A 20,595-nucleotide genomic window follows, 5' to 3' on the forward strand; every position below is an offset into this window, starting at 1 on the left:
TGAATGAGCACCCTTTTTCGACGCTACATTTTGGTTAAGAATCATTGTTTCGGAACGTGTTCGTGTTCAAAGATCCTTAGGCTAAGATCTAGTAATGCCACTTCTGAAAGTATGGTGTTTTCTGTATGGTGGTGTCATCTGACCTCATGTTGGTCCCTTTTACTGTCTTAGTTAGAGCCTTAACGAAGTTTTTCGCAATCTTGTACACAATCATGGTCATCATCGAACTTAGAGGAGTTAAATCAATGATTTCAAGTAATCAAAGTCGAAAATTTCAAGAATTCTTATTGCAATTCGAGAGAAAATGCTTGTGTGTAGAAAGGTGTAATTTACGTCCTTGGACAAAGATTCACTATGGATTTCACTATCTAGAGTAATTTACATACTTGGATAGGGTTCCACTTTGGATTTCACTATACGGAGCCTAAGGATCAGACAATACAGACCACTCAAATTGAATAGACGATCCCCATTAACTCATTATGTTGGCCCCCACCACACACAAACTATTGTCTTCGATTTCTCTTTCACACAAATTAAGAGTTTAGATTTTCTGGTCATCAAGCTAAAGTCCAAAGAGAATCCAAATTTCACGTCCTGAGGAAAGAGGCAGAGTAAATAATACTTGGAGTTGGTGCAGGGCTCTATGGACTTGTACGAATTATCTAACACAAATTAATGTCACGTGTACATATTGCAATTATAACGTGAGATCAACGTCAAGTGGTCGTGCCGGAGTGGTTATCGGGCATGACTAGAAATCATGTGGGCTTCGCCCGCGCAGGTTCGAATCCTGCCGACCACGATTTTATATTTTTATCTTTCAGTTTTTTTTTATTTTTTGGTGATATACTCGGTAGAGTAGATTGCATTATCCTTGACCAAAAAAAATTACACTTTTTCTTAGTCGGATGAATAGTACGAGTTATTGTATATTTAATTATTAACTTTATATTATTTTTCGTATTGGTTAATCTATAAGTTGATATAAACACGACATATATATAAATAGATAAAACTAAATGCAACTCATTATTACTGTTAAATGCTTCAAATTGTTGACAATTGATATATGCTATCTTAAAAGATGAATTTCCCTTTCTATTTTCTTTGAACTTTGGCTACAAAGGAATAATTAGAGTACACTAATGGAAGCTTTTAATCCAGTTAGGCTAGAGAATGGACTCCGCCTCAAGCCACGTCAACATTTAATAGAGAAATTGGCAGAACAACTAATGAATGTCTGATATTGCAACAAATTTGTAAGATGAGGTATGACATTGTAATTTTTAAAACATGAGGTATGAGATTATAATTCGACTCATAATTAAAGTAGTTTTGTGTAATTTACCCTCATATTTATTACAACTGGAATTGCTAAGAAGGTCAGACTAAGAGTCACAATCGCTGATAAGGAACAGGTGATGATATGCCCAATTGCCCACCCATCCGCACTATTTCTCCACCCACTTTTTAAAGATAATTTTATTGACATCTCTAACCTTTACAAAATGACTAATAAGACCATCTTTAACCTTTTATTCTTTTCTGTTTTTGTGTGTGTGTGTTAAATTCTTCTTACTTTTTGTAAACTTTAATTTTCAATTAAAAAAAAATTGAAAATAGAATGAACGAAAACATGAGCCCAGCAAGTTGAAGCCATCGCAACGGCACCAACCAAGTTGAAATCACCGTTTTCCTCATCTTTTATGTCAATTCCTTTCTATCCATTCCAACTCTTCATCAGACATCGTAGACCAATTTCAATTACCTTAAGAAACCTTACTCTTTTTCTCTCTCTTATACCCATTAATAGTTTCGGCAATCCGCGTGGAACTGTGTTCAGGTCATATAGTTGATATGGTTTGGATACCCTCTTCTTCGATTAATCCTCTACTTGAGTTGTAATTGCATGGAGCGACTACGAGGTTGATCGAGAATCTTGCTCATCCTTACAGTCTTGATAAAATTAGAGATAGAGTTGGCTGACAGTGAGAAGGGGATTGCTTGCCGTCAAGTGGTCGTGGGGGTTTGGTGGGTGGATGTGTGGGGGTGGCTAATTTTCTTTGTAAGGGATAGTTGAAGAATATCAGTGGGTGGGAAAAGTGCATTCTTTCTTTTTTACTTTTCGAATAGGTGTTGGTTCTAAAAACTACTTAGCCTACATGGCGTGCAGACTGAATAACTAATAAGCTAACTACGTCATTCGGTTGAATGCGGGGTGTGCCAACTCGACGGCTGAGCTTGGTCAGGGAGTGAATGAATGTTGATGTGGCGTTAGGTGCGCTAATGACTTTTGAATCTTGTGACTGCGGCTGAGGAAGGAACACATATCGACCTTCGGGTTCTAGGGCATGAAGACAAGGCTACTAGTTATGCGAAGTTCAATATCAAATTCGGCTTTCAATGTGCCGAATGTCGTAACCTGGTAATACCTCACTTCACTGAGAATGCTGATGAGACGACCTCTTCCAACAAGGACTCGGAAATCCTTGCTGACCAAGACTTAGATAGATAACCAGTCGGTCCCAAAGCAGTGTTGTTTATCCAAATTTAAGGTACTTATCGGTCGGCTGATTCTACGGTTCCAGTGTTGTTTATCCAAACTAAAGATGTTGCCGATTGCCAACACAGTGTTGTTTATCCAAACTGAGGGTATGTTGGCGGGAAAAAGGAAAATAATAATCTCAAGATGTTTGAGAGGTTTCACGTAGAGTAAGAGTTTGCAGAAGGTAGCTTTGTGTGTTGATTTGGAGGGGCTTTGAATGATGCACACCCCTCTTTATTTATATTAGTAATTCCCTCACGACCGAAGTAAAGTTCCATTCGGACTAGAATTCCTTAACCAAATTTGAATGGGTCTCGGCCAATCCTGGTTCATTTAGGACTCTGAATCAAGTTCCTTTATCATCTAAATTCAACCCTTGAATCTTAACATCTTTTCTTATTCGAAGCATAACTAGCCTTTGAGGATTCCTTGTTATAAGAGGATTCGGACACCCTTCCTTATCCAGATGAAACCACTTCCTAATAGGATTCGACCAAATCCCACTGGGCCAGGCCCTTGGTGAGAATATTCTTAACGCTTCTATTAGACCGAGAGTAATCATGGGCTCAGCCCAAAAATAATGGGGTGGGAAAATAAAGTTGGTGGAGAAATAAGATTGTGGGGTGGGTTTAGTAGCTCTCTAAAAGGAAATAAGCTCACTTTTTCGGATAAGGAAATAAAGAACCTGTTAAGATGGTCAAAATAAGAGCCGCAAGGAAATTGCTCAGAAGAAGTTTGTGTACGAAGATTCGAAGAACCATATTCTTTCTTGATTACACAGGCAGAAGTGCGTCATGGGAAAACAGCATGAGTCCAACTGGAAGACTACAATGCCGGTCCCTACTGAAATACTCAAAAATACTGAAAAAGAAGAGTTAAGAAAAGGCCATGAAACATGTCTGAACCTTCCATGACACATTAAAATCGGTGAATCTTACCGCCTGTCGCTGTCGTTATTGTGCGTCATGGGAATTTAGGAAGGTCTACAGGAAATTGTGTTTCTGATTCCTCCATATACTGTAATTGCCAGCAAGTTTCCGAAACTCAGCAGAAAAAAAAATTAATAAATAAGGAAAAACCTGGCGCCACCTATAAATAATTTGAGGACATGAAGCCAAGAGAGAAGCAAGAAAAGAGTGAAAGGGAGGTCAATTAGCATCCATAAATAGAAATTAGCCATACAATGTCTGCGTCTGCGTGGGCTATCTTAAGAGAATGCTTTCCACTGAGTGTCTTAAGTCACATTGATTGGATCTATCCAGTGGTAGTCGGTTCCATTTATTATCCTTACATCAAAATCAAATTCAGTGACTGTTCTGGAGAGTAGAGTCTGACGCAGAGTGCAGCCTTCTCCGCCATTGACAACCACTTGAGGTCCAAAGCTTCCAAAGAAGCAAAGCGGCTGCGTGGCTACGTGAAGAAAAACCAGTCCCTTGTGCTTAGCATGGATCTTAATGAAGAGGTTGCTGACGAGTTTCAAGGAGCCAAAGTATGGTGGGCTTTAGAGAAAACCATTGCTATGCAACATTCGGCGCACCCTCTGGTTCCTTGTGAGAGATGGCACTACAAGCTCACTTTCCATAAAACGCACAGGGCTCTCATTGTTGGGCCTTATATCAAACATGTCATGAAAGAGGGCAATGCAACTAAGATGAGAAACCGGGAAATGAAGCTTTATACCAACAACGAGGCACGTTGGAGCCATGTTATGTTTGAGCACCCTGCAACATTTAAGACACTAGCCATGGATCTGATGAAGAAGCAGGAGATTATGGATGATTTAATGGCATTCAGCAAAGCGGAAGAGTTTTATAAAAGCACTGGGATGGCGTGGAAGCGAGGGTACCTCCTTTATAGCCCCCCGGGAACTGGGAAGTCCACCATGATTGCCGCCATGGCAAATCTTTTGGGCTACAATCTTTACGATCTTGAATTGACTTCAGTTAAGAACAACACCGAGCTGAGGAAGCTACTACTTGAAACATTGAACAAGTCTATTATTGTGATTGAAGACATTGATTGTTCACTTGATCTCACGGGGCAAAGGAGTAAGAAGAATGATAAGGTGATAGAGAAGGAAGATACAGGTGATGGAAAGGAAAAGGAAGCAAATATACTGAGCCAGGTTACTCTTTCAGGGCTTTTGAATTTCATTGACGGGCTCTGGTCAGCCTGTAAAGGAGAGAGGTTGATAGTATTCACCACCAACTATATGGAGAAACTCGATGCTGCACTCACTCGAAAAGGAAGGTTGGACAAGCGCATAAAACTATCATACTGCACCTTTAAAGCATTCAAGGTGCTGGCTAGAAACTACCTTAAACTCGAATCACACCATCTATTCCCCGCGATTTGTGAGTTGCTGGGGGAAACCAATGTGGTTCCAGCAGATGTTACGGAGCATTTGATGCCCAAGACACTTTCTCGGAACGTTGACCTCTGCCTGCAGAACCTGATCCAAGCTCTCGAGAAGGAGAAAGAGAACGGAAAGTTAATAGCCATAGAAGAAAGGAAAGACGGAAACAATCAGCTGAAGAGGAAGTGCTTGACAAGCACACAAGATCATTTGATAGAAGATAAAAAGAGAGCCAAAAATTAGGAAAAGCATCGGATCCTTTAATACTATGTTTGTATGTTAGTGTGACTGTTTGTGTACTCAATTTCCCACTGTTGAATTATAAGCTGTGAGCAGATTAGTATTAGTGAATAAGCTATGTGTCTAATGAACAAGACTCGGCTGCTGAAAATTCAGCAGCCACTCCTGCTTACACGTGTCCACCCGTGATTGGGTGTAAGCAGGAGTGGCTGCTGAATTTTCAGCAGCCAGGTTAATTCCGTGTCTAATTATGTATTCACTTGTGCTTAAGATTACCTAGTGTAAGGCCATAAGTGTCATGTGTAATGATCCTAGCTATTAACTAGATGAGTGGCTGTGATCAGCTTCTAGAGTGTGATAGTTTTATTCTCCTCCTTTTCACGTTTTGTGGGGACAAGGAAAAGCAATCAAAAGAAAAGGCAATCACTCAAGATAATTTTTCCTCTGTGATTTGCAGAGTGAAAGGAATAGCCACTTTCCTTTTCTTCTGTGCTTTTACCTTCTTTTGTTTTCTTCTTCCAAATTAACAGTTCATAGAACCGTCTTTTTCAACTTACACTAACATCCACCTTGTATACTTTCCTTATGTTTTCTGTACAAGTGGTATGAGGAAATGAGGCAACCAAACTCAGAATCCCGAGTTCAATGAAATTTGACACTAAAATAATCTTTTTTTTTTTTAATTAATTAAATAAATTTATGTGTCCGATTCTCACAAGTGCTGACACAAGTGCTGGGAATTTCGGAAAATTTATCTACTGTGAGGGCCTTGAGAAAGCATCCATTGTCACCCTCTAAAAACTTTCATCTCCAATACTAAGCATTTCGCCATTCTCCAAATCTCTTCAGAAAGCGGGTCAGACGTATCGCCCGAGGAAAATGGATGCAACCACTACCAACCAGTGTCCCCCCAGCTAAACCTAACTTCCTCACTTCCCTATCTCTCATCCCTTTTCGTATTTTCGTCACCATTTCCCAGTCCCCTCCCCTTTCTCAGCATACTAGTTCGACATCTGCACGTAAGCATCAGACTCCGTCGGTTCCAATCCCATCAGCGCGTCGGACGGTCTCTCACCCATCTCTACGTTCCCGTGTATCCTGCATGCCCCGTGCAGGCTTTGCAGCAACGAAAACCCTAGCTGGCCTGGGATTTGACTGATCAACTTCATGAATCGTTCGGCCTTCTTCCACCCAAGAAACTACATATCGTTCATGTACTGAAACACCAATTTTGCATCTTCAGTATCCTCACACTTTGAATATGTCGAGATCAATACATTAAAAATCAAAACATGCCTTCCGTGTCCTGATTTTATAGTCACGCCATATATATGTTTCACGAGTCTTAAATTTTGCTCATAACCGTAAGTCGAAACTGCACTAGTAAATGGGACATGGTCTAACTCCATCCCTTCTCTCATCATCCAAAATCTTGTTGAAAATTGTTTCAGCGATAAAGAGACAGAACTAACATTCATCAACTTAGTTCGACAAAAAAAATATTAATCAATTCAAACACAAAGATGTGACAAGTCATCATTTGAGAATTCGTACATGAAGTCACAAAAAACCTTCAAATTCATACAAACAAACAAGTAGAAATTTATTTCTTATTGTGCTGTTGTCCAAATATTAACTGCTATAATATTGATCATCATTGGAACTCTTTTCTATGGCATCATTATTTAAGAGCGTATATTTAATTAATATATGTAAATTGTAACTTCATCAACAGCAAGTGGTCGTGCCGGAGTGGTTATCGGGCATGACTAGAAATCATGTGGGCTCTGCCCGCGCAGGTTCGAATCCTGCCGACCACGTTTTTTTGTTTGACCACGTTTTTTTTTGTTTTTATCCAATCCAATCCTAAGCACCAAACACGGCCTTGGTTACCTAACAACGTCATATGTCAAATATGGTGATAAAGACTACTTTTGATATGGTGGACAATTATCATAATTTTGTACTAGTTATGCACAGATGATGACCGTCTCTGTACAACAAGCATCGACCATGGATAGGTTGATCGGAAACTTCCAAATCCCGGCTGGATCTCTCACCCTATTCTTTATAGCCATCATGATCACTCTCGGTTTCAACGACCGTGTCATCATACCTCTTATGAAGAGACGCGAAGGCCGGCCATGTACAAAATTAATGTTATGAAATTAGGCTGTGAATTTGGACCGCGCATACAAAACGTTATTTCTAAATGATAAGACTCCTTCTTTCTGCTTGCAATGCAACCATACAGGTTTCACCCATCTGCAGAAAATGGCAATAGGGCTTGTGTTAGCAACTTTTGGGATGAGAGCAGCACAATGTGCGAGGAAGAGGTTGGCCGTGGCGAAAGCCAACGGAGGATTGAATCCTCTGCCTATTAGGGTTTTCTTCTTGCTCCCACAGTTCTTGCTCGTGGGTTATGGTAATGCTTTCATGCCCACCGGGCAGCTTGATTTCTTCATAACGGAATCGCCCACGGGGCTGAAAACTATGAGGACAGGCCTCTTCCTCGGTACCTTATCCTTCGGTTTCTTCTTCAGTAGCCTCCGGGTTTGGATTGTGAATAAGGTGACAGGAGGCAAAAATGGCGGATGGCTTGCAAAAACCATAAATCAGGGCAGGCTCGATTGTTTCTACGGACTTTTGACCATTCTCGTTGTCGGAGAGTTCGAAACAATTTATGGGAATGAAGTAACACAGCCTTTTTCGACCAATTTATGGCTGGAAGTCTATACAACTATCAAAGAAATGGAAGATGCAAGAAATTCTAGAACTACAGCTATAAAATTGGTGTTCAACCAAACCAAAATTTGACAAGCATTCAACCGAGTAGAGGCAAAATACAAGAACAAACTGGTATAAATAACACACTAAGAATAAGGCACATTAATATTGATATACTCAATAAGTTTAAGCTCTCCTCGTAAACTAAATTACGAGTCTGAAAACATTTATAATTTCGCACGGCGATGATCAAACACAAACCCCCCGGTAATTGAAATTGACGCAGCTAAATTGAACTATTGGATATAAAAATAAAGAGTAAGTAAACCACAACCGTGTAACACCACATACCCCCAAACAATAGCTGCTAACTGTGACCAATTAACAAGCTTTCCATTTCCTTCCTCGATTATCTTTGATCTAATTCGCTATCTTCATCTTTCTCACATACAATGTTTAAGTTATCTGTTAGAAAATCAATCCTCAGTCTCACTCTTCTTTCCGTTCCCTTCCCCATCTCTCTCTTCCAACAACCTACCGGCCTCCACATTGTCCTGCTGTGACTTCCTTTGCGCCTCGGCTGCCTTAAGCCCCTGCAATTTGGCATGATTGTAATACGCAACCCCGCCAAACGCAATCAGGTACCCGATCAAATTGATGGGTGTCACCATATCCTTGATCACCGACCATGAAAACGCAATCAAAAGCCAATCTTTGACAACCCCAGCAACATTCATAGTCAAAGCTGAGGTCTTCCCCACCAACAGAAACACAGCCAGATTCAAAGCGAATGCGCACACCGAATTCGTCCCGAAAATCACAAAATCAAAGTGAAAACTCGAGCTCTCCCTCAACACCGGCAGCTCAACAATGACCCACGGCACGCACAAGAACACGAAACAACACGGCGCAACATAATACAGCGAAGTAATCGGATTCAAACTAATACCCTTTGCATTAAGTAGAATCTGAATCAGAACCAGCCTTGTGGCCTCGAACGCCACGGCCAACAGCTGCAATGTAACTCCCCAGGAGTTAAATTTGGCTTCCCCATACGCCGCGATAGCGACGCCGACGGAAATGGAGACCATGTTGAGCATGGTGTCGCTCTTGAAAGCGTCCTTCTTGAAGGCGACGCCGATGGAGTAGACGGCGACCGGCATAAGGGCCTTGAGCATCTGGATGAAGGAGACGGAGAGGAAGATGTAGGCGGAATTGGAGAACCAGAGGGAGAGGGCGTAGAGGGCGCCGATGGGGACGACCGACTTGAGGTAGAGGTCGCGGGAGATGGAGACGGCGTCGACGAGGCGGAAGACGCGGACGAGAAGGAAGGCGAGGGAGGAGCAGAAGGCCATGTGGATCATGGTGAGGGAGATCGGAAACGGCCAGTTGTACATTTTCCGGTCGAGGATGTACTTGTTGTAGACGATGACGGTGAAGGAGAGGAAGATCCAGATTCCGACGTAGGCGTAGGAGAGGAGGACCTTCTTCACCACCCCCTCTGAAAGCGCCATTTTTTTGGGAATCTGAAAACCCTAAACCTAATTTGGGGGTCTGATTAGATTGGATCTGAAGTCTGAAAACTCAAACCCTAGATTTGGGCTCTCAGAGGACTGGGATTTAATAAGGAGGAGACTCTCTCTCTCTCTCTAAAAAAATGTGTGTCTTTCTCTCTCTAAATTGTGTCAGTGCGGAAGGGAGAGTGGTGGAGGAGGAGTAACAGTTGGATTAGAATTTGGGCTTTTGTAATCTCTGTGAGATATGGGTATTTTTGTAATTTAGCTAGTGTTAGGTATTCGTTGACTAAAATAATGTGAAATTTAATCTTATTTTTTATTTTTTATTGGTTTTTCGCAAATGGGAATTTGGTATTGAACAATTAAATTAAATACTATAACATAAAATGGTAATTTATTTCATCGCCTACCAGAATTAGCCGATGTGAATGCCGGAAATCAACAATACTTACCAAAGAAAGATATTGTACCATAGTGAGAGCGATAGAAATACGTCCGGTATATGAAATATAATAAAGGGGAAACTATATAAGAGAAATGTTAATGATATTCTCTTAAATCAAACTGAATTCTGGGCTAAATGCTATTTTTTAGGTTTCATTCCCCCCTCAAACCCAACCCATGCTAAATGTGTGGGTTAAAAGCTAAAAGTCAAACAAAAGCCAAATCTAAATGTGTGGGTTAAAAGCTAAAAGTCAAACAAAAGTCAAATTCCTCCCAGGATTTAGCCTAGAAAATGGTGCAGACACCACCAGTAGGACCCCACCCACATAGGCATGTCTCTCAAGATTTATTGAATTCAATGACTGAGATCGAATATAATCAAATCTAACTGTAAAAAAAAGGTCTAACCGTCCAAATTTAAATCCAATGGCTAAAATAATTAAAAAAATTATTTAACTCAAAATTCACTCAAATTTAGCGATTTTTCAATATTTATCGGAATTTAAATATTTTTATGTTAAAATGTTCATAAAATTAAATTATGATAGTGTACATAATTTTTTTTTAAATTACCTTAAAAGAAAAAATTAGCCTAAATTTATTTTTTAATAATCTCGGACTAAAAAATCTAGGTCAGAAGGGTTGGAGTAGAAAAATTGTTTATGGGCTAAAAATTTTAGGTTTTAGCCTAAGGGTTGGAGATGGTATTAAAGTAAGATTTTTTATAGACTCTCGGTCACATCATAGTTTAACGTTAATCACGTGCTAACATTATAAAACATTGTGTCAAAACATGAGGTGCCAAAGAGTTCATCAAGAGTCTCATTTTTTAGAAAGTCTTCTTATCAATCTCACAATACAATTGGTTGAAAATTTAAAAAATTTCAACCAATTGAAGATACCTACCTGTATTTCCAACACACTAGTGTTTCCTATGTATTGGAATTTCTAGACCGTTAAAATTTTAATCAATGATGCAACGACCAAAACCAAATTTCTTAGTTTTAAATTCCCTTCTCAATTTTTGGCAAGACAATTCAGTTACATACCATTATATTTTTCAGATTAAGGACCTTTGAAAGGGATTAAGAGGTGTGTTGACTAAGACCACTTAGAAGTTGGGCAAAGAAAAAGACTGAATTAGGTCGCTCGCAATCAAGGGCGAAGATCCAGGTCAGGAAGAGGAAGATGGTGACACCCGTCTTCTTCCCCCCTTGCGTGGGTTGAAAGGATGGTTCTCATGCCGACTACTCAAAGGTGCATTCAGCCATATTTGACTCCTTTACAATAACATTTGTTTCCTAGACCGTCTTTGACGGTGCAAAACTTTCCTGCAACTGAGACGTTATGGTAAAGTATTGGTACATTAAAGCTATTTATTCACTCCACATCACGGAAATTAGTTATAATTCTCTCTTTCATAGTTGTTCTCTTTAAACGGTGATTATCTCTACCAACGCTATTGGAACTAATTTTCTAAAATTTAAACGCATAACAGTGTGTGACGAGCTTAATATACAGTTGTCTTGTGATATAGACATGAGTAGATTTCATGATATGTTCTTGAGGTTGACATCAAATGGGCCTTTGGATTGCAAATTGTGTATGCCCAGAGTAGGGACTGGCCAAAAGTATGAAAGGAGCCCAAGATATTAATAGTCCACTTGCTTTGGGCTGTCACTCCAAGGAGAGAAAAAAAACCGCTAATGGGATATGATTGCAAAAGAAAAAAAAACAAATAGAAAAAATAAAAATTGTTTCATTGTTTGAGAAGTTACGCAAAGACAATTATAATGGTTAAGATTAGGCTGTACAATTTCTTGCACGATTTGTTAATTGATGGGAAATAATACGAAATAATAGGTGTTAGGTTGAGCCCAAGATATTAATAGTCCACTTGCTTTGGGCTGTCACTCCAAGGATAGAGAAAAACCACTAATGGGATATGATTGCAAAATAAAAAATAAAAAAAAAATAGAAAAATTAAAATTGTTTCATTGTTTGAGAAGTTACGCAAAGACAACTATAATGGTTAAGATTAGATTGGACAATTTATTGCACAATTTGTTAATCGATAGGAAATAATATGAAAATAATAAGTGTTGGGATAACCCATTAATTAAACAGATCATTATCGGATAACACGTTAAGAACATGTTAAAGAATCGGGTTGTCATCAAATCTTCATCGGATCTCCCGTTAAGATAACGGGTGTGACACGTAAGTGACATGAGCATGACCTGTTTGTAAGGTTTAGACATTAGATATGATCATTTCTTGCATAATTTATTAACCTAACATGAAACTACACGACATGATAACGAGTTAAGTCGTTATCCGGTCACCTGTTAAAAATCCGTTAAAATAACATGTTTGATACGACAACATGTATGACACAATAACAAACATGAATACAACCCGTTTCCAAGGTCTTGTTACAAGTTCAAAATTTCATTGCTGTTACAGTGGCCGGGCGGCCGTGAGGCATTTTCAGGCGATGGATTCTATTTGCACAGGCGAAATTCAAATTTTCTTAAAAAAAATTAATTAATTAATAAAAAAAAAAAAAAAATGAGGCCATGTACAATCAATCATGATTGAAACCAAGGTGCAATGCATGAATAAATACGGCCATGATGTGTGCCCCCACATAATAGGGGACAAAGATTTCTTTTACAGCTAATTTAGCTCTTTTCTCCAATCTGGCCATTCATTCACCACCGCGTGTTGATTCTTCTTTTAAAGTAACACGGTCCTAAAAAGTCATGCCTGATAAATTTATTTGTAACGAAAATGTTTCGCGTCGGTATTTCGTTAATCACACTCTTCATTTGTATTAAATTATTTTACTTGATAGTACGTAACTGGGTTAATGTATCATTTATTCTCTGCAAAAGGGGAACAATTGGTAGTTTCATTACGATAATCCACTATTTCAGGAATCGAAAAGACTCATCGAGACAATTCAGCCTAGCGTCAGGAATCGAATTTAGGACATGTTGTGTGAAGTACGAGCTTAAAATTCATTCCAACCATTAGGCAATCCCTTAATAATTGTGTTAAAATATCTTTAGGATGACATATAATATTGCATGAAAAATGTAATATTAAATTAAATACCGTTACAATGACGTTCCAGACGTACAAAGTCGGCTTAAGCGTGGACTCACGACAGACCTCACTGCCGAAAATCACTCATGAAAAGAGTATTCTATTACTGCATTCCCACTGCAACCACATTCCCTCAGAATCTCATTGTTTATACACACTAAACAGAAAAATTAATCACTTACCAAATTGTGTCCATTCATTCCGTGAACCCCACCAACCAACCACCTCTCGCTCTCTCTCTCTCTCTCTCTCTCATCAGTACAGATCCCTCTCCAGGCGCACAACCCCATATCCTCAGCCGCCGAAACCAAAACCCCCCAAATGAAAAAGCTTCCATTTTTCCTCACCTTCTCAGCTGATTAAATCTTGGTTGTTACTTGCTGTGAGCTTGGTCGCCGGCAACAATGGATACCAACAAGCCACAGAAGAAGAAGAAATGGTTTTTACCCTTGGTGGTTTCACTTCTTCTCTCCACCCTGCTAATCTTCATTACTGTTTTTACCTCTTCCAGCTCGTCTTCCGCATTATTTTACCGACCCCGTGTGAAAAAACACCTCCCACATTTCGTGGAATCGAAGCTAAAGATTTCGGAAACTTCCAAAAACCCAGTTCCCAGATTGGCCTACTTGATCTCCGGCTCCGTCGGCGACGGCGGCAGCTTGAAGCGGACGCTGAAAGCGCTGTACCATCCGAGGAATCAATACGCAGTGCATTTGGACCTGGAGGCGTCGGCGGAGGAGCGGCTGGACTTGGCGAGATTTGTGAAGGAGGAGCCGCTGTTTGCCAAGCTGGGGAATGTCAGGGCGGTGGTGAGGGCCAATTTGGTGACGTACAGAGGGCCGACGATGGTCACCAATACGCTGCACGCGGCGGCGATTTTGTTGAAGGAGGGTGGCGAGTGGGATTGGTTTATCAATTTGAGTGCTTCTGATTATCCTTTGGTGACGCAAGATGGTAAATTTTTGGCCTTTCTGATTCTTTTACTGCTATTTTTTCTGCTTTTGGATAATTTATGACTAGTTTTTTAATTTGTTGCTAATTTTGGTTATGCATTGGACTTTGCTATATTTTCTGTATTCTTGCATTGGATTTCTTGGTTTCTCAGGCTTATTTTGGCAGGTGCAAAGCAGTTTGTATAACTTATTATTTTCGCTTTTAGTTTTGGCAGACGTGGGTTAGGCCAGTTGGCGAGGATAATGTTTCTGCTATTTCCTTGCTCCGTAAATTAGGGTAATAGAAAATTATATCACCTTGTCCAAAAAAGTTTGTTACCGCTTCTGCTCATTGCTAACTGTACTGAAAAGCATTCGGATACTGCTATTGTTCTGTAATACAAAGAAGACGAGTGAGGGAGGGGCGAGGGTGGGTTTAGTCTTTGTAGTTTTGTTTGTGATATCCGGCATTCATGCAATCTGTTACTTTCCGTGCTGATTTCTTATCGTTGAATTTAGAGTAGGGGTTAAATGATTAAGCTGCATCGTCATATCCTAACGCCTTGATTTACGCGTTTGTCTAACAGATCTGCTTCATGTCTTGTCATCCATTCCAAGAAATCTTAATTTCATTGAGCATACCAGTGACATTGGCTGGAAGGAGTATGTGGCTCATCTCCCCTCCTTTTGTAGTAATTAGTTGGACACATTAAGTGTGCAAAGTTGTATATAACTGCTCCTAAAGGTTTAAATTGCATGAATCCCACAGGGATCAGAGGGCAAAGCCCGTTATAATTGATCCGGGGCTGTATAGCCGGCAAAAATCAGATGTATTCTGGATCTCACAGAAGAGGAGCGTGCCGACTGCATATAAGCTGTTTACAGGTGAAAATCTCTGCTTCCACTGCTTCTCATTTGAGCATGTATCTGGTTCAAGATCTGTAACGTGTTGTATCTTACGCTTTCAAAGTAGAAAGTGCGCTGCTTATATTGTTCTTTAACATAAGTTACATGGCAGCTGCCTTCTAAAAGTTTACGAATCTTAGTCACTATATCCAAACGCAACCTCTATACGTATAATTTATAGCTGATTCTGGATTCTGCTCAATAATTTCCTCAGGGTCTGCTTGGATGATGCTCTCCCGTCCTTTTATCGAGTATATTTTATGGGGCTGGGACAATCTGCCAAGGACAGTCCTTATGTATTATGCCAACTTTCTCTCTTCACCAGAAGGGTATTTCCACACTGTCATCTGCAACGCTGAGGAGTTTCAGAACACTACTGTGAACCATGATCTCCACTTCATATCATGGGACAACCCCCCAAAACAACATCCACATTTCCTCGTCATGGATGACTTCCAGCGCATGGTAGACAGTAATGCGCCCTTCGCCAGGAAATTTGGGAGGAATGAGTCAGTTCTTGACAAGATCGACTCTGAGCTTTTAGGCTGCAATGCCGATGGATATGTGCCAGGTGGATGGTTCAGTACTCAAGCAAATGGAAGTGCGACAGTTCCAGATTACAGTTTAAAAAACATCACCACTCTTAGGCCGGGTCTTGGTGCTCAAAGGCTAAAGCGCCTCGTCACCAGTTTGATATCTGCCGAGGATTTTCATGCGAAGCAATGCACCTGACACCCAAAACAGTGGGTAAACTACTATGTTAGTCTTAGAAGTTATACCTAGTAAGCGATGTCGACGATTGATCTTAGTTCATAGTAATAATGGCTGACAAGGGCATATTAGCAGGCTATATGTACTTAGTGGGGAAGAGAAGTTCATACCTACAATCATATATATAATTATATATATATATATGTATTTCTGCATTACCAGCTTATCATATATGGTAATGTTCAATACAATATTCTTCTAGTTGAAAAGCTGAAGGTGTACTGTAATGCATTATTCAATTTACATAATGATGAGTGTTTTTGAGTCATGCTTGTTTAGTTTTGTGGAAGCAGGTTCGAGAATTGAACAATTGCAGGTTAATATGTTTCATACTTTCTGTAAATTAACTGGTAAAATATATTCATTCATCTTTGCATTAAATTATGCAAAATAAAATAACAGAGTTAGATAAAATTATGAAAAATAAAATGGATACCTCCTCAAATATCCTCAAAATTCACCATTTTACGAAAGGAGTTGAGCATATTAACCATTTCTTCTGCTTGTGGATGACAAAGATCACCAACAAAGAATTCTTTGGCCGCGCCATTTACCTCTATCACATTGGAACCAGGTTTCTTCTTCATTCCCGCTTCATAGATCATATTTCTGACTCTATTCGCCTCCAATTCCCAGCCAGCTTCCTTGTACACATTATACGAAAGAACATGAATGCCACAGTCGGCTACTCCCATATCTGCAAGCTTCTTCCAAGTTCTGTTGCCAATTTAAACATTCCCATGAACTCTACATGCAGCCAGCAATGCTCCCCACACGTTGGCATCCCCCCTTTCCTAGCCCTCCCATCTTGTCCTCTATAAATTTCTCAACTTCCTCCACCATGCCTGCTCTAGCCAATAGGTCAACAATGCAAGCGTAATGTTCAAGCCCAGGTTTAACCCCGTAAAGGGTCTCCATTTGATGAAACAATTCAAGGCCCTTGTCAACCGTTTTTGCATGTGTGCAAGCCGAGAGAATGGCAACAAATGTGGTCTCTGTGGGTTGTATCCTATCTAAAACCATTTTATTGAGGAGTTCAAGTGATTTCAATGCATCCCCATTAATTGCAACTCCAGCGATCATAACTTTCCACGCTTTAGCATCCTTGTTAAGAATGCCCTCAAAACGTAATGCTACTTCCACATATCCGCATTTCGAGTACATATCAACCAGAGCAGTGCCCAATCTCGTGTTCAATTCAAGCTTGCACCTTTTAGCATGGGAGTGCACCCACAGTCCTTGTGCGACCACACCGAGATGAGCAGAGGCAGTCAGAACACTAACAAGAACCGACTCATTAGGCTCTGTGCTTGCTTCTTGCATTTGCCTAAATAAAGAAAGCACCTCCATGAAGTCGTTCACCCGATAATACGCATCCATCATCGCACTCCAAGATATGGTGTTTCTTTCCGGCATTTCGTCAAACAAAGCTCGGGCATTCTCAACATTCTCTGTCTTCCCATACCCGTCAATCATTGTTGTCCACACTACCACATCCCTGTTAGGACTTTTATCAAACACCATCTTTGCAGTTTCCATATCATAGATTACGGCATAAAACTGAATCAGCGAGCTAATAACAAAAGGGTCATCACCATACCCGAACTGAATCATATGGCCATGAACTAATCGACCACTGAGCTTCAAATTCAGAGCGAGAATCGTGCATGCTTTAATCAACGGCGGAAAAGTGTAGTTATTCGAAACAAACCCATAATTCAACATGTCTAAGTAGCACGAAATGGCGGGAACCGGCAAGTGCGACTGAATATATCCTCTGATCATGGTGTTCTACATGAAGATGTTGCGGTGGTTATGGTGGTGCTTGAAAATTGAGCACGCGTAGGATAAAAAGGAAACATCTTTGGAAGTTGCTGCCGCGGAGAGAAGCGGAGCAATGGCGAACAGGTTTTCGGGTAGACGGCATGTAAGGATGTGGGCGTGGATTTGCTTGAGCTGGTTTAGGGTTTTGCATTTTTGTGGGAAGGAAACAAGGCCGTTGCTTCTAACGGTTTTCTGAATCATCTAAATTGGCGGGTTACCCCTTTGGGCGGTCCCAAGAAGAGTCTGGAGACATCGGGTGTTTACAATTACAACTTGGTTCAAATAATTAGGTTCTTGCACTTAGTATTACGATCTAATGGTATTTTTATTCATTTGTAAGGGAGAAGTTTTAGGTTTGATTATCATCGATGGTGAATTTGAACCACATTATTGCTAACCAACTCTCATCCCCTTAATGTAGATAATATTGTTTGTTAAAAAAAAATAATCACTCTTCACTTGTAAGGGAGATGTGTTAAATTCGATTCTCACTAAATGCGAATTTGAACCACATTGCTAATCCATTGTGAGACTTAACTCACTCCTCAACCCTTTTAATGTAGATAATATCGTTTGTTCAAAATAATAATAATAATTACGGTCTTCACTTGTAAGTAAAATGTCTTAGGTTTGATTTTTGCTAAAGCCGAATTTGAACCACATTATTATTAGTCCATTGTGAGGCTAAACTCAAACCCTCCCCTTAATGTAGAAATTTCGTTTGTTCCAAAAAAAATAAAAAAGTCAAAGTATATTTCAAAGTTATTTTTAAATTGTTAAAATATAGAAGTTTTTAAAATCAAATTACATTTTAGCCCTTCAAGTTTGGGTTCAATTGCAACTCCATACAACATCTTTAAAATATTTCAATTTCATACATTTAGTTATTATTTTATTTCAATTTCATACAACAGTAAGAAAACACATAAAACGAGGTAGACTCAACGCACGAAAATTGCAACATGCAAAACAAGGCAATCTCAACACACGAAAAAAATTGTCATGCAAAACGAGCGGGCAAGGCGCACGAAAAATGAGACAGGTTGGTGCATGCAAAACGAGGCAAACTGACGCATGCAAAACAATGCGAGCCCAGGCACATTGTTGCCCGCACGAAGAATGGTGTTAGGGTGGAGTATGTATAAGCCACTGTCCATATGGGATAAGGTTTAGTTTTAATCTCACGGGTCAACTATTGTTGCATGTACAAACGAATTGTGTCAAAGGTAGGGCGTTTATAAGGGGTATGGTTTAGTTTTAATCTCACGTGTTAGTCATGGTTTGTCGTATGGAACATAGGTGCCAGGGGTAAGGCATTTATAGGGGGTGTGTTTGGTTTTAATTCCAGGAGTCGATTGTTGTTGCTTGTGTAGGAATAGGGCATTTATAGGCCGTTATCAATAAGGGGTATGGTTTCATTTTAATCTCAAGGTCAACCATAGTTAGGCAGACAAAGCATTGTTTCTTGGGGTAGGCATATTATAAGTCACTATCAACCATGATAGGATTTGCACTAAAGTCATAAGTTGTAATAGAGTAACCTCTGTTTAAAGGAAAAAAAAAACATTTCACCATTGTGATGTGCGAGGGAAAAAAATTCTAATGCACCGGGCAATGAAACGCGCCGAACTCAGGGTGTTATTATTAACACGCCCCTAAACACTTGAACTCAGGGTGTTACTATTCACATGCCCCTAAACATTAAACCTCATGGGCATCCATGCCCTCCACTGCTTCTACTGCGGCTTGAACATTCTAGTGGGAATAAGTTTGGGCTTAGGCGTGAGTTTGGATTGCGTCTAAATCATTAATTTTATTTATTTAAAGTTTTATCTTTTTATTTTTGTTAAATTTTTGTCTTACCCATACCACAACACAAAACTATCATCTTGATGTTCTACAAAATGTATTTTTGGTGAAAATTTTCTTATAATCCATGTCAAAAAAATTTGAAAATAAGGATACAAATATAAAAGGTATTTGAATCTAAATAAAGTAACGCACTAAGAAAAAGAAATTCAATGGAAAAAGAAAAAGAAAAAGGCGGGGGGAAAAATGTTATGATCGATACTTTGATCCCGATCCTTCCTGAAGAGAGTTGCTATAGTACTAGCGATTGTACCGAATTACAATCGCTATAAAACTAGCAATTGTGCTCAATTAAAGTCGCTATATTCGTACCGATCCCCCTCTTTTCAATTTTTTTCTTTTTATTTATTTTATTTTATTTTATTTATCTTACCATAACTACAAATTATCATATTCATGTTCTTCAAAATATATTGTCCCATGCTAAATCTATTATAATTAATATTTAAACACTTGAAATTAATGATTTAAAACCTAACTTTAAAGATACTCTCATATTTTCAACTTGAAAAAATCAATAAAAAAATAGTTTCAGGACCAAATAAACAGTATCACATCCAAAGGTCTTCCAATATTTTCTTTAACTCCGACGCAAATATTTTCTAAAGCTAAAAATTTCAAATTTTCACAAAAACTGTGATTTACAACCCATAGTTCTCTAATCGATGTTGAGAACTTTTACAATATTCGCTATAAACTTATAAGCCAAAGTTATAGTCATTTTACTCGCATCACATGTTTCCTAAAATTAATTTAGCACATTCCCAAGATTTTGGACACCTACAAATCTCTTTGGGAGACCCCACTATTAGTTTTTTTTTTTTCCTTTCTATTTTTCAACTTCAAAAAATTAACGAGAAATAGTTTCGGGGCTTAATAAAGGATAAAATCACATCAAGTGAACATTTTAGTTAATTCCCACATAAAATATTTGCTAGAGCTAAAGGTTATGGTTTAATAATTAGTAATTATGATTTACTAATTAATTTTATGTAGTTAATAAGTGTTAGGTTTAGTGATTTTTCAATATTTATCGGAATATAAATATTTTTAGATTAAAACATCTATAAAATTAACACGCCCCTAAACACTTGAACTTAGGGTGTTATTATTCACATGCCCCTAAACACTAAACCTCATGGGCCTTGATTGCTTCTACTGCAGCTTGAACTTTTTAGTGGGCATGTGTTTGGACTTAGGCGTGAGTTTGGACTACGTCTAAACCATTAATTTTATTTATTTAAAATTTTATTTTTTGGGAGTTTTAACGAAAAGTTCGCGGTACTGTTCACTTTAACGAAAAATCACATTTTTACACTAAAAAATCAATCATGGTACTATTCACTTTAC

General features: G+C 39.1%; 4 protein-coding genes, 2 non-coding genes and 1 pseudogene across 6 annotated transcripts; 5 read left to right on the top strand and 2 right to left on the bottom strand.

Moving 5' to 3' along the window:
* The first annotated feature begins 723 nt into the window (after positions 1-723).
* On the top strand, positions 724-805 carry TRNAS-AGA. Its single transcript has one exon. It is a non-coding gene; the product is annotated as a tRNA-Ser (tRNA).
* Positions 806-3,615: 2,810 nt separating this feature from the next.
* LOC103936737 (AAA-ATPase At3g28510) lies at positions 3,616-5,258 on the top strand. The gene is given in 1 exon segment (XM_009346589.3): positions 3,616-5,258. A coding segment is annotated over 1 exon segment (1,416 nt). The 5' UTR covers positions 3,616-3,731; the 3' UTR covers positions 5,148-5,258.
* A 1,624-nt stretch (positions 5,259-6,882) lies between these two features.
* On the top strand, positions 6,883-6,964 carry TRNAS-AGA. Its single transcript has one exon. It is a non-coding gene; the product is annotated as a tRNA-Ser (tRNA).
* A 454-nt stretch (positions 6,965-7,418) lies between these two features.
* On the top strand, positions 7,419-7,961 carry LOC125469564 (protein NRT1/ PTR FAMILY 6.2-like). The gene has a single exon (XM_048566964.1). It carries the CDS (start codon positions 7,419-7,421, stop codon positions 7,959-7,961), a length of 543 nt encoding a protein of 180 aa, XP_048422921.1.
* A 57-nt stretch (positions 7,962-8,018) lies between these two features.
* LOC103936718 (probable sugar phosphate/phosphate translocator At4g32390) lies at positions 8,019-9,536 on the bottom strand. The gene has a single exon (XM_009346573.3). It carries the CDS (start codon positions 9,383-9,385, stop codon positions 8,348-8,350), a length of 1,038 nt encoding a protein of 345 aa, XP_009344848.1. The 5' UTR covers positions 9,386-9,536; the 3' UTR covers positions 8,019-8,347.
* Positions 9,537-13,324: 3,788 nt separating this feature from the next.
* LOC103936717 (beta-glucuronosyltransferase GlcAT14B-like) lies at positions 13,325-15,820 on the top strand. The gene is made up of 4 exons (XM_009346572.3): positions 13,325-13,897; positions 14,463-14,538; positions 14,645-14,760; positions 14,996-15,820. Exons 1-4 carry the CDS (start codon positions 13,348-13,350, stop codon positions 15,511-15,513), a joined length of 1,260 nt encoding a protein of 419 aa, XP_009344847.2. The 5' UTR covers positions 13,325-13,347; the 3' UTR covers positions 15,514-15,820.
* Positions 15,821-15,895: 75 nt separating this feature from the next.
* On the bottom strand, positions 15,896-17,627 carry LOC103936739 (annotated as a pseudogene).
* Between the last annotated feature and the right edge of the window lie 2,968 nt (positions 17,628-20,595).

This window comes from the organism of the source record quoted next, unplaced genomic scaffold, assembly GCF_019419815.1.
Source record: "Pyrus x bretschneideri cultivar Hongxiangsu unplaced genomic scaffold, Pyrus_bretschneideri_v1 Contig44, whole genome shotgun sequence".
NCBI classification, from domain to species: Eukaryota; Viridiplantae; Streptophyta; class Magnoliopsida; order Rosales; family Rosaceae; genus Pyrus; species Pyrus x bretschneideri.

What these genes read in the sequence shown, in the direction of transcription:
- LOC103936718 (XM_009346573.3), bottom strand. Translation starts at nt 9,385, where the DNA reads ATGGCGCTTTCAGAGGGGGTGGTGAAGAAGGTCCTCCTCTCCTACGCC.
- LOC103936717 (XM_009346572.3), top strand. Translation starts at nt 13,348, where the DNA reads ATGGATACCAACAAGCCACAGAAGAAGAAGAAATGGTTTTTACCCTTG. An exon ending in AGTGACATTGGCTGGAAGGA is followed by an intron (nt 14,539 to 14,644) that starts GTATGTGGCTCA and finishes TGAATCCCACAG; the next exon opens with GGATCAGAGGGCAAAGCCCG. An exon ending in TGCATATAAGCTGTTTACAG is followed by an intron (nt 14,761 to 14,995) that starts GTGAAAATCTCT and finishes TAATTTCCTCAG; the next exon opens with GGTCTGCTTGGATGATGCTC.
- LOC125469564 (XM_048566964.1), top strand. Translation starts at nt 7,419, where the DNA reads ATGGCAATAGGGCTTGTGTTAGCAACTTTTGGGATGAGAGCAGCACAA.